The sequence below is a fragment of the Ostrea edulis genome, chromosome 4 (genome assembly GCF_947568905.1).
Source record: "Ostrea edulis chromosome 4, xbOstEdul1.1, whole genome shotgun sequence".
Lineage (NCBI taxonomy): Eukaryota > Metazoa > Mollusca > Bivalvia > Ostreida > Ostreidae > Ostrea > Ostrea edulis.
In genome coordinates, this window is record NC_079167.1 from 7,195,337 (window position 1) to 7,213,173 (window position 17,837).

The 17,837-nt window shown below is 37.9% G+C and overlaps 2 protein-coding genes across 2 annotated transcripts; one reads left to right on the forward strand and one right to left on the reverse strand.

Annotated features, from left to right (window-relative positions):
* Nucleotides 1-2,150: 2,150 nt before the first annotated feature.
* On the reverse strand, nucleotides 2,151-6,244 carry LOC125672209 (transcription factor Sox-14-like). The gene is made up of 2 exons (XM_048908362.2): nucleotides 5,988-6,244; nucleotides 2,151-5,076 (listed from the first exon to the last, which is right to left on the reverse strand). Exons 1-2 carry the CDS (start codon nucleotides 6,220-6,222, stop codon nucleotides 4,196-4,198), a joined length of 1,116 nt encoding a protein of 371 aa, XP_048764319.2. The 5' UTR covers nucleotides 6,223-6,244; the 3' UTR covers nucleotides 2,151-4,195.
* A 1,098-nt stretch (nucleotides 6,245-7,342) lies between these two features.
* On the forward strand, nucleotides 7,343-12,138 carry LOC125671462 (octopine dehydrogenase-like). Its single transcript, XM_048907214.2, has 2 exons — nucleotides 7,343-7,501; nucleotides 10,885-12,138. The coding sequence occupies exon 2, from the start codon at nucleotides 10,893-10,895 to the stop codon at nucleotides 12,108-12,110; it is 1,218 nt and encodes a 405-aa protein (XP_048763171.2). The 5' UTR covers nucleotides 7,343-7,501; nucleotides 10,885-10,892; the 3' UTR covers nucleotides 12,111-12,138.
* The last annotated feature ends 5,699 nt before the right edge of the window (nucleotides 12,139-17,837 follow it).

The window sequence follows — 17,837 nt, forward strand, 5'->3', positions numbered from 1 at the left end:
ATAGCCTCTATATACATATCTGTTCCAGGAGTATTTATTAGCAAGTGTTATGATTTTACAAAACATTTTGTACTCTCCATTTACGGAACGGTCATCCGTGGGGAGCTTACAATATTGTCACACGCTTTCTGGTAATAAAATCCACCCCAATTCTAAACGCAAGCTTGCGCTAGCAGTTCCTACTTTACTTTAAATAGGAGATTTTCAACCAGCGGCCCGTTTGTTAATCATATTTATTGTCTAACAAAACTTAACTTAATCATTGCCGGTTGAGTGCCAAGTAAAGGTCTACATTTGAAGCCCTACACCGGCGTTGGTGCTGTCTCCTTATGAGTGAAAAATTCTCGAGTGAGACGTACGTCAAACTCCAAATAAACAAACTAATATGGCCCGTGTGGCATCTTTAACAGCGTCACCGTTGCCTGGGTATGGGAAATCCACAGACAGGCGTTGTTCTTGACAAATAGTATGCAATAACTCGTCAAGGTCATTTGACCAAATTCAAGGTCATTATGATTATGATCTTATACTCGACAGTGGTATTTGCTTCAATATTTGAGGCTATGATTGTAATTCAGAAACGAGGTCCCATGATTAATTGTATCTTGTTTAATGTCTCTCTGGAGAAAATTTCAATAATATGGAGACGTTACCGATGCCGGTGGAAGAGCTTAAAATTTTGAGCTTTAATTGGTACTCAAGGTCATTGAGCATTCTTGGTAGTCACGCATATCTGACAGATAATATGTGCACCGTTTCACCGCTGCACGTGAATTTCCAGTGAGAAATAGATGTCGCTTTAAAGCTGCGAGGTACAAGTGCCATTTTGATACATGTATTTATACACAGGATTCATTTGGGCAGGTTTTGTCTCCATTTTGCGACGAAACTTTAAACTGGGCTTCAAAATAACACAACTCGTTTAAAGTTAAACATGCGCGGTTCTGGAAAGAGGGGATGGGGGGGGGGGGGGGGGTCCGGACCCCCTAGAATTTGCAAAATATATACCATCATCATGCATGGAAAAATTTAATGCTAATCAAAAGTTGGACCCTCCCTTGTTGACGTTGGGCGCAAGCCGAAAGACTTTCACCATGTTCACGCAATGGTCTTGTGACAATAAAATATGTATGCTGGGTTATCAGAAACGCCCCGTGGATTTGTTAATTGATTTTGACCTTATTGACCGTTGATATTCATTTTGATTTACATATATCGTCAAGTACTATTTATAAATTTACTATTCATAATTACACGTAATATAACTTGCAAATTCCAGGAAGTCAGTCTCGGAAAAATATAGTTTCTGATGTGATATACAGAGAGAGAGAGAGAGAGAGAGAGAGAGAGATGTTGTCTCTGATGTGACCGAGTTATCTTTTATCATAGTACAAACACAAATTTAATAACACCTACTGAAAAGGTTGAAATGCAATAAATACTGTAAACAGAATACTCGCTATTAAGACGCCTATCCAAGAAAAGTCGCCGTCTGTAAGACAATCTGTGCCCTCAATCTAATTAAATTAGCCTTGTAAATCCGCTGCTCTGCTTGTCCCCTCATCCTCAGATCCTCTATGCAGTCAGACAAAGCTCACTCTCTATGAGGACATTTCCTCCTTATGTTATTGAAATAAAAATTCATAACTTTTGGAAGTATTTTATTTTCTGAATTTGGTTGTACATATTTTATGCACTTCGTTGGGAATAAAATGAGGAATACCTCACAACTGGACAACCTCTCTTTCAATTCTATCCACACAGAAACGCTAACATGTATCAATACTATACGAATGATTCATATTCGAATTTTGATTGTGAAATTACTTAAATATTTGGACGTTAATTAATCCAAACTTTGTCATGTATAACAGCCGATGATCGTACTTGTAGCCTTAAAAAGTGGTTTAAAAAGATTCAAAATCAATATCTGTCTCAGGGGCGGATCCAGGAATTTTTGAAAGGGGGGTTCTACCATTAATTTTGGTTTTCAAGAGGGGGGGGGGTCCACCCTCCCAATGCGCTATTTTTATCCTTTATAAAAGGGGGGGGGGTGGGCAACACCCAGAACCCTCCCCATTCTGGATCCGCCACTTTGTCTACATACCTGCAGTTTGTATTTTAATGTAAAAGATAAAACAAAAAATTCATATCAAAGGGGTCACCAGTTTAATAGTATGTTATGATCAATTATTTTACACCATATAAGTAAAACAATTTCAAATCCATTGATATTTACAAGTGTAATGATAATTGATAATTCTACACTAGAGTGGGCAAGCTCTGTAGTTACAACATGTATACGGTTTTTCATTCACAAACTGCAATTCAAACATGACAAAAAATACGACGTGTATGTTACAAACACATTATGCTTATTAGTGGAAAGACGTGTCCATATGATTTTATCAAAGAAATAAAATATATATTCTTTCTTTATTGCTTAAGACTTATGTCTTATCACATCAATTTCATAAATACATGTACACAAAAAAATAATAATACATGTATAGTCTATGTAGGTACTTTGAGGGTGAGTATTCACTAAAATGAGACAAGCTGTTTTGAGGGCCAGCATTTTGGTTGGTTTTTTTTTTTATTATTCTTGTACGCTCAGGTTTATCGCTTCATACATTCAAATCAACTCTAAATTCTGATTTCAAATCTCAAAAGAGTTCACATCAATTATCATTGGGGGTCGCGATGTTTGTTCGTTTTGTTAAGGGCCCCTGTCACATGCAGCTCTCTATAAAACGAAACATTCAGACTGTTATATTTTTTATTAAACAAATTATAATGGCATATTTCTGCCATAACTTTTCAGATAATTATGCCAACTTATCAGCTGATCATGTCAAATTGTCAGATGATTTTGTCCATTGTCAATTAAAAACAAGTTAAAAGGGTAACCGTAAATTTGCTTTCACGCTCAAAATGTGATCTGACGAGATGACAATATTGTCGACTTGGCAGATGATTATGTTGACTAGTCAGATTATTATGTTGACTATTTGAACTGATACTATCCGTCCGGGTTTTTCTTTTTGGTTGAGTTAACCAATGGCAACGATTAACAGTGTTTCTCTTTTCACTATGAACAAGCTACCAATCTAGTTGGTCGTTTCTACAGGGTCGACTGCTAGAGTATGGTTAAAAGCTAAACTAAGGCTCGTTGGCAATCGCTGCTGAGGCAAAGTTCATACATTTCACACTGAAAGCGATTTTCAACTTTTTTTTTAGAACGATCGTAACAAGTAAACGTATAACTACACCCGGCAGTATATGCTAATAATACAAGTATTATTAAAACAGATTAAGGACCTGTCTCCGGAGTGAGTAGCTTTAAATCCTCTAAGACTGCTTATATATTCTCGTCCCACTTCGGGTGGGTAGCGATGTGGGGGAGGGGGCAGACAATGTAAAAATGAGGAGGAAGGATGAGATAGAGGAGGAGGTCGAGAAGGAAGAGAGGAAGAAAAGAAGGAGAAAAGAAAGAGCGAAAAAATTGATGTGAGGAGGGAGATGTTTTGTCCTCCCCAAACTCGCTCCCATGGTATGCCATTCTACAGTAATCAAACAGTCCAGACGAAGAAGTCGCATGGTACACATAGGCAGAGAAATCATAAATACAGAGTGTCAACCCACTGTTAGCAACGACTTAAGTATCAGGAGACATGACCTAGTGTTAACTTATCAGATTGACAACAGTCTACGAATTTGTTGACATCGGACGACACGGACACAAGCCAACTGATTAAGTCTTCGCACTTTCACTGCACATGGTCATGTGACAAGTTAACACTGTGCATAGGTTATCAGAAGTCACACGATACATGTTTGATTAAAATGTCCTGCTGCTATGTTAATTGACATTGATATATATTGTGTATCGCCACTTACTATTTATAAATCATGCTACATATGTATTTATAATCATGCAAAATTCCAGGAAGTCAGTTTTGGAAAGAGAGGAAAAGGGGTAACTTTCTGGTGTGATTAACTAAACCATTTTACACTCGACTTAAAAATTATAAACACTGTAAGTAACTCATGAATGCTGTTTCTCGCTTCAAACTAAACCGAAAGTCTAAAATTAACGATTAAAGTGTACAAAATGTAATTGTTATCATTGTATAGAGATGATACAAATTTGTCATGAAGATACAAATATCTGCACAGATCACATACCATTAGTCTATGGTGAAGAGCTACTTTCGACTTTTGTATTTTTGGATTGGTTTTCATCTGTCGTTAAATATTGGTCAAATTCTGTACTATCAATCTCAATAACGTCCTTTAATTCCTGGGATGATAGAACATAAGCCTCCAGTGGAGACGGTTGGGACTGGGCGTTTAGTTCCTGGGATGATAGAACATAAGCCTGCAGTGGAGACGGTTGGGACTGGGCGTTTAGTTCCTGGGATGATAGAACATAAGCCTGCAGTGGAGACGGTTGGGACTGGGCGTTTAGTTCCTGGGATGATAGAACATAAGCCTGCAGTGGAGACGGTTGGGACTGGGCGTTTAGTTCCTGGGATGATAGAACATCAGCCTGCAGTGGAGATGGTTGGGACTGGGAGTTGGAACCCTGAAATGTAGGTGGCCGAATTTCAAATTCTGTCCAATAGGTCAAAGGTTGTTTGTCTGCGTACTCAAGAACTTCTGCTTGGGTCTCCCGGCACCCTGCAGGAAAAGTGAAGCCAGTAAAGTTGCTATGAGGGGGCGGTGTGTCCGGGAATCCATGATACGCCATATGTGTTTGTGCCATCATCTGATCATAACCCGATCCCACTTGACTCGCAGCACAATTTGCATAAGGGACCAAAGAGGAAATGTCGGTGCGTGTTGTTTGGGGACTTCCGGGAGGCGTTAAGTCGATTAATTTGGGTACACCTTCAACAGGCTCACTTATTCTGGACAAAAACTTCTCGTCCACTGGAACTCTGAACCTAGATTTTTTCCGCCGCGGGCGATACTTGTAGTTTGGATACTTTTTCATGTGAAGATCCCGTAACTTATCTGCTTCCTCGCTGTAGTGTTTCTTCTCTGGAGGACTAAGCGTTCGCCATTTCTGTCCTAAAAATAATATACACATCGGTACTAATTAAACGTGCACGAAATCTTAAAGGGACTGATTCACGATTTTACCCAAAATTTTGTTTTTCGCTTTTAATGATCAAAATCTACTGCCTAATGTGTTTGAAAGATTTCAAATGAAAATTAAGGTTATACATTATCACAGAAGCTCATTTCAGAGAGTTTATTATTTGTTTTGTAAACAAAGATTGCGGTATGTTATTGTTTACGAAATTTTCAAAAGAACTGGATATCGATCTAAGTTTATTATATCTTTCACATTTCAAGCATTTTGGGGGTAAGATGTGTCATCTAAAAATTAAAATTTATGACTATGCAAAATTAAGATGCTTTATATTACAAATTCAATATTTCATTTGTTTGTTTGTTTACATAAAAAGACTCGAGTCTTTGTTTATATAACACAGATTTAAGGCTAAAATATTGCTTTCATACTTGCATTCAGAAGGTCAAAAATTTGGCTGTCAACATTAAATGAGTTATATTTTCAATGTTTAACATCAAAAATGAAAAAAATATTTTCATAAAAATTCGTGAACCAGTCCCTGGTATCTACAAGAGAATATGAAAATTATTGTTTATTGCATATTGCACGCATATGGGTCAAGCAATGCAAACTTATCCTTACTGCAATGTAGAAGTTGCGATTTAAGGTTGGTTCTATAAATTTTGTGGGGGAGGGGGTTATCAGAAAAATGCACAACGGCAAAGTGTTTTGATATTAAGCTATAAATTAAATTGTTCCTAAGTGTTTTATAACTGTACGGGTAGGAAACGATTTATAAATCCATTATGGTTATGCACAACATGTACTTGTTCTCTTCATTATAGGTAGATGTACGTACTTTTTTCTATAAAAATATTTTATTCTTTTATGTCAGTCGACTTACCTAGCATCTTGCTGAGATCAGCATTGTGTACCTCCGGATTTTCCACTGCCAACTTTTTCCTCTCCGTTTTGGCCCAGATCATGAAGGCGTTCATTGGGCGACGTATGCGTTCGTCCCTCAGCGTCCCCTGGGTGGTGCTTACCATATAGGGTGAGTACGAACAATCCATTACCCACGGGTTGAAAATTTCCGAGATTGGTGGTAATTTGGTGGAGGTGCTTTTGAAATCGTCCATGTTTTCTATTATCCTTTCAGACAACAAATTAAAACACGCTGACAGTTTTTTGTATATAAACACTCAGGTATTGTGTATGTCACTTAAAATAGATGAGCGGGAGGGCGAGAAGTATGTCAATCAATGTTATCTTATCACAAAATCAATGCTAAAGGGCAGTAAAAGTGATGTAAACGTATGCTCCCCCATACCCGTCAAAACCACAAAAATACAAATTCCAGTTTTGTACTGCGACTGTCGACCGAGTCCCCAAGTCTGCACTGCAGGTAACCTGAAAAGACCGCGAGGCGTCGGTACCCTTAGAGAGATTTACTTTTCCCGAAATGTTTTGTCGAAAAAAGCGCTCGCTGATCTCAAAACATGCACATAATATCAAAAATATCCCATTATATTCATATAATTTCTGTTCATACAGATATAATATTTTGATTGTTTCTGGGATAATAAAAGTTGCTTGTGGGTGATAAAACTTCGTTCAAAAATATGTACTAACTTTTCACAATCGTGTACATGTATTTGTAACCAACATGTACTTTATTTAATTTATTTCACCTTGATATAAAATAACCACAAATCAATTTTGAGAAACCAAAGTATTTGTAATTGGTAAGTAAATGCAGAATACATTGCAAACGGTAATCCGAGAAGTGATGCATGTAAGCTATCATTCCGTTCTCTGATATACTCTGATAGAGGAGTGGAATTTGTCATGTAGTTATTAAATCAACTAGAAAACGATATATTCATGACACCTTTAACGAATTTCATTTCCAATGATTTACAGATGTATACATTCTAGGTAGTAATACTTCACAAAAGCATATATATGTGTAAGATTTTCTAACGGTAGAAAATAATAGTTCTCCAAAAAACCCAAGAAAACCAGTTTTGAGAATCTCTGAAGAACAGCAATTAGGAAATGGAATATACAAGTATCCCTGCAACATCTATAAGAACAGGGAGTTGAAAAAGATGGCAATTTTCATGATCAAAATCCTGAAAGTGAGTGTAGGTGAGAAATGAAGAACTTCTGTACAAATGCTCTGGAGCAGCACTGCATTTGATTATTATTGACAGATTCTTGATATACAGCTGTATATATAGCAAGGCATTCTAAGTAGCCAGATGATGAGTCTGGGAAAAGTGAAAACAAATGAAATCACGGCACGCGCACTGAATCGCTATCCACAGTTGGGATCCGATTTCTGCATACGTGCGCGCGCAGTATTGTTGCAACAGTGTTACACGTGCCAGTCTTGTTGGACTTTTATCAGCAAAGGTAAGCGACCAATATAATGGAGATCTTTTGATCAAAGGAGAATATGAAAAATTATGATTATCAGATGTTTATTTATATACGTTTAAATTCTTTTATTCTTTATATGTTAAGTTACCCGGGTCACTCAGATGACCTATTGCTACATCCTTGTCCGCCCGGCGTCACCTCCAGCCTCTTCTCAGAAGAATCACAAATGTCAAAATTGTGACCCCTGAGTCAGAGTCTGAGTAGGGTGGGCATGCTGAAAAAAACATTTAATATTTGAATATCCTGAAATTGTCTTCTTTACTCCTGAACATTAAGCAGACAAACATAGATATCTTCATGTCCACTGCACGTCTCCTATCCTTCCACTCCACTTGTGTCTATAAGCCATTTGTAATAGAAAGAAGAAGAAAAACATTGCAAAGACGTACTTGTCACAAAGGTTGCTTTTGACTGGATAATGGTTTATGACCTTGAACCAAGGTCATTTGACTAAGGGCTAGGATATATCTTAAAATATTTGTTTTATTCACAACTTTGGTTAACTGAGAGACAGCATAAGCTCATATTTGGCATAAGGTTGTTTATGACCAGATAATAGGCGCTGGCCAGGGTCAATGTCAGGATTAAAAGAAAGTTAAAGATGTTATTCTCCAACGCTGTAATGGATACACATTACAAGCTGACACTTGGCATAGAGTTGCTCATAGTCAGGCATCCATTTCCTGATCCTGTAGCGGTGTCTCTTTCTTAAAGCCAAGGTAACTGGTATAAACATTTTAAAAAATCTATGGGTGAAACTCTGATGGAATCTAAACTTAACGGTATAGTTGGCTGGAAGGATTTTGATGACTAGATAGTGAAGCAAGGTAATTTCGTCAAGAGTCAAGCTCACTGTTAAAAAAGGGGACATTGGTAACCCATGTCTGGCATTGCTTAAGAAAGACAGTAGTTTATGACCTTGAACCAAGGTCGTAAATACCTTGAACCAGGGTCAAAGCAAGAAAGTTATAAATTTTTTGCCCAAACAATGACTTCAGAAGTAATGAACAAAAACCTGACAACATCCAGTTCAAAGAGTTTGAAATATTCACTCTTGTACCATCAACATGCAACATTTCTAATGAATATTTTGTTGTGTGATACCCAGGTGACCATTAAGGACCACTGGCCTCTTGATGGAGTAATGCCACTCAAATATAACAGTTCTTCCTAAATATTGAAGAGGGGAAACATCTTCAAACTTAACAACTGAGAATGTTATACTTTTCTAAATTAGAGATGGCATTGAAGGGAGAATCTCGTCACAACTGGCAGACAATCCGGCTCTAGTTTTCTTAACGGCACATTACAGTAATCAAGACTCATTCTGTCGCTACCTACTACAGAGCAGTGCTTTGAGAATTATATTTGACGTCAGTGTAGGTGACTTGTAATGAAATTGGAAAGTAAGAACAGCGAGCTGCGGTTTATTACTGGCATCTGCTGATGCCGCATGAAATATTTGTATACACATTTCCACTGCGGAGAGAAAATTACCGATACTAGAAAGTGGTCAAAATATACCTGTTACACCATACACAGCGTGTGGCATAAGAAAGAAAATACATTTATCTGTGGGTGTCTCTTAACCTGTGTATATATGAAATAAGAAGAAATCCAAAGGGTTAGGAAAAAAATCAGCTTTAATGTGTGGGTGCATTTCATGTTCTGGTGCGATTAGTAAAAAAACACTGTTTTTATGATATAAACAAAAACTGTTATCTTTAAGTGGCGCGGTTTGCAATAATGGATTATTCATTATGTTAATGAAATAGGTACACGTACCAGGCATGTAGAACTAGGGGAGACCACCATCCACCCACCCCTTTTTTTTGACAGCGTTCATTTTCCGTTGTTTTGTTTTTTTTTACATGCAAAGTTAAAAGTTAGTTATTTTGACATGCAAAGTAAGATGTATCAGCTATCCCCGCCGCATTTTGTGGATAGTAGTACTGAATGTGTGGAGCGCCAAAGGAACTCAAATAGGCCTATTAGAAGATATCTTTAATCGTTTGAAGATATCACCAATTCAATTATTGCGCACAATAATTGAATTAATGGTCTCACCAATTTATGAGAGCAATCATTGATTTGATGCGCGCATCAATTCAATTATTGTTCTCTTCCATTCAAGTGATGCTCGCATCAATGTGATGGAATTATTGCTCGCAAAATTTTAATGTGGAGATCGGTATGATTTGGTAATATCTTTCATTCAAATGAAGACATTTTTTAATTAGTTACAACGCCTTTGTATGAGAAATTAATGCACACATTGATTCTTTTAAAGAGAGCAACAATTGTTTCAATTAAAGATATAATTAATGTTGAATCGAAGATATCTCTAATTATGCAATGTAGTTGCTCTCTCTCTCTCTCTCTCTCTCTCTCTCTCTCTCTCTCTCTAAAAGAAATATTAAGCGCATCAAATGAATTAATGATAACAATTCAATTGAAGAGATGCGCTCGTTAATGTGATTTATTACTTTTTTCAATTGAACTGAAGCGCGCATCAACATTGATATTTACCTGATCAAGATACGGGTCTTACGGCGGGTGTGACCGGTCGACAGGGGATGCTTACTCCTCCTAGCAACTCATCCCTCTCTGGTACATGTATATCCAGGGGTCCGTGTTTGCCCAACTCTCTATTTTGTATTGTTTATAGGAGTTATGAGACTGATCCTTGTTCGTTATCTTCATCTTTCATCATCATCTTCAAAACCTACATAAACACTCTGTAAAACAAGATTCACACTTGAAAACTGTGGGAGGAGTTCACTGAACAAATCATGTACTCTCTTTGCAATATTTTCTCAAAACGGACTTAGTCCAACAACCTGTAATTTTCTCAAATAACTGACAATTTAGTCATAACGCTCATCAATTCAGAAGAATGATTAATGCTATCACCATTTCAATCAATGCTCGCAATAATTCAGAATTGAAGATATCATTGCTTATTGAAGAGATTGAATTGTTGCGAGCATCAAATAAATTAATGGTATCTTCAAATCATTTTCAATTATTTGAGTTTATGTTAAATAGGAGCTCCTTATGAATGATAGCATGTAAACTTGAACTGATGAATTGAATCTACGTAGTGATGGATGGACACTTGTCTCCCCCTCACCTCTCACGGTTTAGGATTTAAGAAGTTTGGTCAAAACATACTTTAGACATGGTGTTATTTTATCTGAGTCTACTTCTCCTTCGGCTGTCCCCTCCCATTTTGAAAAACGATGCTACGTGTCTACTTACAGCACTACACATCATGACTGTACATTTACTTACCACATATAGTATTTTTTATCACAAAATTAGTGTAAAATGCATCGTGTGTTTTTCTTTCTCAGAATAGAACATGGCCTCCGGACCTTTAAAGATCTGTGTTTGTGGAGGTGGGGAAAACGCCCACGTTGTTGCTGCCTTTTCAGCCTCAAATCCAGAGGCAGAAACACGCGTTCTAGACTTGGACGAAGACGAGGCCACAAATTGGGGAGATGTCATCGACAAGAAAAATATGATGTTAACCATTAACGAAAACGATGGAACTAAAAGGGAAGTAAAAGCTAAACCAAGATTTGTGACTAGTAATCCAAAGGAAGCCATTAATGCTTGCGATCTCATTATTTTTGCAATGTCAGCGTTGGACCATGAACAATACCTGAAAGCAATAGAACCATATGTGGGCAAGAATAGCGTCATTGTAGGACTACCTGGGAAACCCGGATTTGAATACTTGTGTAACAACGTCTTAGGCAGCAAAGCAGTATTTTGTACTTTTTTGTCTTTTGAGGCACCATCATGGGAATCTAAAATTATAGAATTCGGAACTCATGTAGAGGCTCTTAGTGCAATGCGGGTTTTGGTTGGTTCAATAGTTCGCGGGAAAGGGATTTGCAGACGACCGCCTCTTATGTGTCTTCAAATGATACACGGAAGTAAGCCGCTATTCCGTCCATCCCGACACTTTTTAGAGGTAACGCTTATGCCAAATACGTTCATTCGTCCAGTCATCATCTACGAAGAGTGGAGGAAATGGGATGGAAAACCGGTCACAGAGGCACCACTCTTTTATCATGGAATAAGCAAAGAAACAGCAGAGCTGTTGAATGCTTGCAGTCTAGAGTGCTTAGAAATTGCACGAGAAATGACGACTTCCGAAAGTGTCCGAGCTGATTTGACAGATGTACAAGAGTTACATCAATGGTACATGGAACGATTCAAAGGCGACTTTAGCAACAATGCCGATCTGTTCAGTACTATCACTAGCAATAAGCAGTTAGCAGACATCAAACACGCAATGAAAGAAACAGACGACGGTCTGGTGCCGGATTTCGATTGTCTGATTGAGGATTTGGAAGCAGGATTAGTTGTTGTCAAGGGGATCGCACTTATAATTGGAGTACAAACTCCGAAAACAGATGAACTGATTACATGGTGTCAAGACAAAGTCGGAAAAGAGTATTTGGTGAATGGGGAACTAGTAGGATGTGACGTCGCAACTTCCAGATGCCCTCAGAGATTTGGACTTTCAACAATACAAGCAGTAGTGGATGGAAGACTTATGGAACAATAATTTAGAAATGATAAAATGTTGCTATATATTTTTGTAATTCATTCCATTACCACTACTCCAGACCTACAATATTTTCTCATTCCCTCACCGTGTGTCTGTGAAAATGGTTTTAATAATTGTTGTACTTATTTTAATGCCCAGACATTTACTGATGTTCCTTACCGATGGTTTTTCAATCCATTCTTCTGTCATATAGTTTTCAAGAGGTTTTTTTAACTGTGCTAAGATTATTTTGCAGGGTTACATGACTTACGGATCAATCAATGAGCGATCTCAAGCGTGCAGTTTTACAGGTCAAATTCGAGTTACCTACATTTCAGCAGATTTTTGGCATTTTGATTTGAGGGGTTCATTTTAAGTCATTATATATTACTTACGTTATCTGTAAATAATGATTTGATTTTTAGTGTTATCAAATTCGACTTTTGTTTCAACTGATACAGGGGCATTTATACCATGTAGTTTCAAAGACAAACAACGCATCGACCTGTCTATAATGGTGTTTGTGTCAAAATCAAAACAGCTCTTTCTGTATTGTGTAAAGATAGCTGCTGTTGATTTATCTGATTTGAAAGCTCTACACATAATGCCTTGACAGGATGACAAGCAACCTTGGATATACTAGTTAACAGCTAGATCTAACAAGACAATGTGTAATCACATCATGTAGCAAGGCTGGGCATCCCTGATCACAGGCATTAAGATAGGCAGCCGTCCCGTGCTTCTTTTGGCGGCCTTGTTTTACTGATATATTCTTGATCCATAAGATATACTGATGGACTTTACACACGTAAAACATTTTTTTTTTCCCCAAAAGAAATTTTTTGGTAATATTTATTGTACGCTCATCCTACTAGTTTTGAGCTCACATGAGCTTTTCTGATCACATTTTGTCCGGCGTCAGTCTGTCTGTCCGTCCGTAAACTTTTAACATCTTCGTACCACAGGGCTAATTTCAACGAAACTTGCCACAGCGCATGCTTGGGTAAAGGGCATTCAAGTTTGTTAAGTTCTATACCCTTTTTGAAGTGGAGATAATTAAGAATTAGTAAATATTTTGTGGCATTGTTTGAAAATCTTCTCAAGAATCACTGGGCCATTTTCAAAAACACTTGTCACAAATCATCCTTTGGTAAAGGAGATTTAAGTTTCTTCAAATGAAGGACCATGCTCTCTCTCCTAAGGGAATGCATAAAATAGGGTTGGATCATTTAAAAATCTTTCCAAGAACCACTGCGCTATAAAAATTGAAACTTACGTGAAAGCTTCCTGACATAGTGTAGATTCAAATTTGTTCAAATCATGGCCCCCGGGGTAGAGTGGGGCCGCCATAGGGGTCGAAGTTTTACATGGCGATATATTGGATAAATCCTTAAAAAAATCTCTCAATAACAACAGGGCCATGATTACTCAATAATATGCAGGCATTCCCAGGTAGTGCAGATTCAGGTTTGTTGAAATTGTGGTCCGCGGGAGGTAGGATTAGGCTACAGTATGGATACGAGTTTTACCTGGGAATGTATAGAAAAAAATCTTTGAAAATATTAGCAGGGCCATGAATACCCGTATTAACATGCAGACATCCCCAGGTAGTGCAGATAATGATTGAAGTTTGTTTAAATCACGACCCCCGGGAGTAGGATGGGGTAACAATAGGTGATCAATGTTTTACATGGGGATATATAATCATTCAAAATCTTCTTCTCAAGAACAAAGGGGGCCATGATTACTCATATTAATATGCAAGCGTCCCCAGGTAGTGCAGATTTATTTGTTCAATTTGTGGTCCTCGGGGGCAGGGTGAGGTCACAATAGGGAATCAAAGTTTTATATGGGAATATACAGGAATTAAAAAAAAAAAATCTCAATAACAGCATGGTTCTGATTGCTGTGATTAGTCATATCAATATGCAAATTTTTCCAGGTGGTGTAAATTGAAGTTTGTTCAAATCACGAACCCCGGGGTAGGATGGGGCCAGTAATGGGGAACAAAGTTTTATATGGGAATATATAGGAATCTTCTCAAGAACAGCAAGGCCATGTTTAGTCATTTTGATATGCAAGCATCTCCAGGTAGTGTAAATGCAAGTTTCTTCAATTCAGGGGCCTCAGAAGTAGGGTGGGGCCATAACAGAAGATCACAGTCTGAAATGGGAATATACAGGAAATTAAAACAAATTATTTTCAACACTAGCAGGACCACACTGAATCATGTTCCCGAGTTGTGTTAATTCACTTCGTTATGCCCCGTGACTAAAGTCGGGGAGGGGACATATTGGGTTTTGTCCTGTATGTCTGGAACTTGAACCTTTTGAATTGTGAGTGATAGGGCTCTCAGGTTTGTTTTCCGTGTGCCAACACTTTTCTCTAGGTAACATTTTTTAACCTTTGAGTTTGGCCTACTTTTAGAAAAACCTAACCCAGGCAATATCTCCTGAACCAATTTAGGTACGGCTGTCATATTTAGCATACAGATTCCCAAATGGCAAGAAATTTAATTTGATGCCATGATGTTTGACCATGTGACCTTGGCCGTAACTTTTTTTTAAAATTTGAACCGAAACTTTAACCTTGCTCATAACTTTTGAATGATGAGTGAAACATCTTTCATATACTAGTATGCATTCCCTGTGACGAGACCTTTCTTTTGGTACCGAATCTTTTGACCTTGTAACCTTGACTTTGGATTTTGACCTACTTTTGAAAAAAGTTAACCTAGGCACTGTTCAAGGTAGGGCTTTTTATTTGTATATAGATTCCTTATGGCAAGACCTTATATTTCATACTACGATTTTTATCTTGTGACAGTGTGTCATGGTTATGTTGTTACCATATGGGGCTAGATTGGGGCCAAAATATGGGGTCAAAATTTTTCATGCCAAAAAAAATCACAATAGCTGAACTACAGCAGGGCCAAGGTGACTCATGTGAGCGATGTGGCCCATGGGCTCTTTGTTAAAATCCAGTACCTGTCATACCCGCGTTCATTTTTCATACGATCTGAGTTGCATTACAAGGTGTTTCAAACTAATGTAAAACTTATACGGTACCAATTTTGATGCACCAGATGCGCATTTCGACAAATAATGTCTCTTCAGTGATGCTCAACCGAAATGTTTGAAATCCGAAATAACTATGAAGTTTTAGAGCTAAATATAGCCAAAAACAGCGTGCCAAAAAAGTGGAGCCAAATTCGTCCACGGATAAGAGCTATGGACGACGGAGATAATCCTTAATTTTGAAATGAATTTCTAAATTTTATAACAGCAATTAAATATACATTCGTATTTTCCAGCTAGTAACGAAGTACTAAGCTACTGGGCCGTTGAGACCCTCGGGGACTAACAGTCCACCAGCAGAGGCCTCGACCCAGGGGGCATAATGTAAAACTTATACGGTACCAATTTTGATGCACCAGATGCGCATTTCGACAAATAATGTCTCTTCAGTGATGCTCAACCGAAATGTTTGAAATCCGAAATAACTATGAAGTTTTAGAGCTAAATATAGCCAAAAAACAGCGTGAAAAGGTAAAAAACATGTGGTGACATATTTCTGTCATCACTTGTCAGATAATCATGTCGACTTGCCAGATATTTTGTTAACTTAATTATCTGACAAGTCGACATAATCATCTGACAAGTCGACAAAAAGATAAGTATGTCAACTTGTTAATTGAATGGCACATCTTGGGTGTGGACTACGGAAACGTTGACGTGCCATGTCTTGTTTATTTAACATCAACATGTCTATATCAATATGTCGCCGATTTCAACAATTAAACGACTTTTTTAACTCGACAAGTTTTTTAGGTTGTTATATGGAAAACGGGCAAAATCATCTCACAAGTCGACATACCTGGTAATTACCTGACAAGTCAGCATAATTATCCGACAAGTGATGGCAGAAATATGCCATCATAAAAACGAGTTTTGTCGTGATATAACAATTCTTCTGGTGATTGCAAATTCATAATCAACAGTAGAGATTAATAGAATCCTTCATTAGTACGAGTGTGGGATAGGGAAATTCCACCGAGGGGACAAGATTCGAAGTCTAGGACGAGGCTTTGCCGAGTCCTAGACAGCGAATCTTGTTCCAGAGGTGGAATTTCCCTATCCCACACGAGTAAATAATGAAGGATTATTTTTCTCACATTTTACCTACAGTTTAGTGCATAAATTTGGGAGCTTTGAGAAAATTCTAAATTATCAAAATCCTCATTTCAACTTCGATGCAAAAATTAATTAGATAGACAGAAAGAGCATACCCGAAAATGGTTTACACTTTAAGTGTAAACTAAAAAAAACCAAGGTTGTCCAACAGAAAGCTATACACATTAAAATTTAAAGATAACAAAGCAAAATAATTTTACTTCACCGTGTAACGTAAATCTTCACCGTGTAACGTAAATCATAGAAAATATATGACGTCACAATCAAATGACGTCGCAGCAGTGTGAGACAGAAAAATCTCACATGGCTGTCTCACATGGGTAAAGTCGATCTCACACTGGTGATAATGTGAGAAAAAATATTATACTGTGTTGCGTTCAAGCAATAAAACGTGACATCAAGCCGTTGTAAGTAGGCGTTAGTAAGCTGAAGGTTGCAAGACATCTTACTGTTCATCTCTGTACAGTAAACCGGCTGTTGCGACGGCATCCTCAGACAGGCTCAATAAATCATTGCCCTGACCTGGTCGACCACCGCGTGTGACAGTACCACGTCAACAAGCGCACGTGCGACAACGTCACTTGTGGGGCAAATGATTGGAAAGCCATGACGGGTCCATTTATCCTAATACAGTATCCTGAACGTGACAGATTCGGCGTAGATATCATGGTTTGGAGTGCGATCAACACAAATTGGTCATTTTGAATGGAACCTTAACTGCCAGACGTTATGTTGACAAAATTCTGCAGTCTGTGTTAGTACCATTGATGCAGCAACATAGGCACGGTAGTGCGTTCATTTTTCAGCAGGACAATGCGCGCGCCCACACACGTTTGACTAAAAAATGCCCTCAAACGAACAGTATCAACGTTCTTGATTGTGCCCCCACTATGTCCTATGTAGGCAGACGTGTACGCAGCAGTCAGCCTCAGAATCAGCAGGAACTTGAAAGGGCATTGTTGGAAGACGGGCAGAACATTTCCCAAATGTCAGTTATCAACGCTAATGGTGGACTTACTCAATATTTACGACCATAATTTGAATTAACAATATATTTGACGCACCCCTCTTGACTTCCATTTCACGTTTAGCCTCACAGAGAATAAGATTGACGTTTCAAATCAAAAGATATATACATGAACATAAAAGTATACCACACCAGGTGCGTAGCTGCCCATGCGCAAGTACAAAACTGCGTACACATCATATGCTAGAGGGAGAGGATTTATGCTGTTAAAATATTTTTTGCCTCATAAATTAAATTTGCATTATATAGTTCCGATCAACATCGTAAAGTCCATTCAATCAAATTGAAAGTCCTTTTTGAATTTCAAATAATCAACATCATGTCAATTACGGCGAGTTGGCATTATAAAACAGTTCAGAAAATAATCGATGCAGAAAATAGGTTATTTCATTGGTAAAACCCAGGAGCTTCCTGAGGCTTTGCCCCTGGTCCCACCGGGCGCCCCTTGTCATACTTGTGTACACTTCATTTTCTTTCTGGCTACGCGCCTGACCACATATATTCGTTTAATAAATAACACATAAA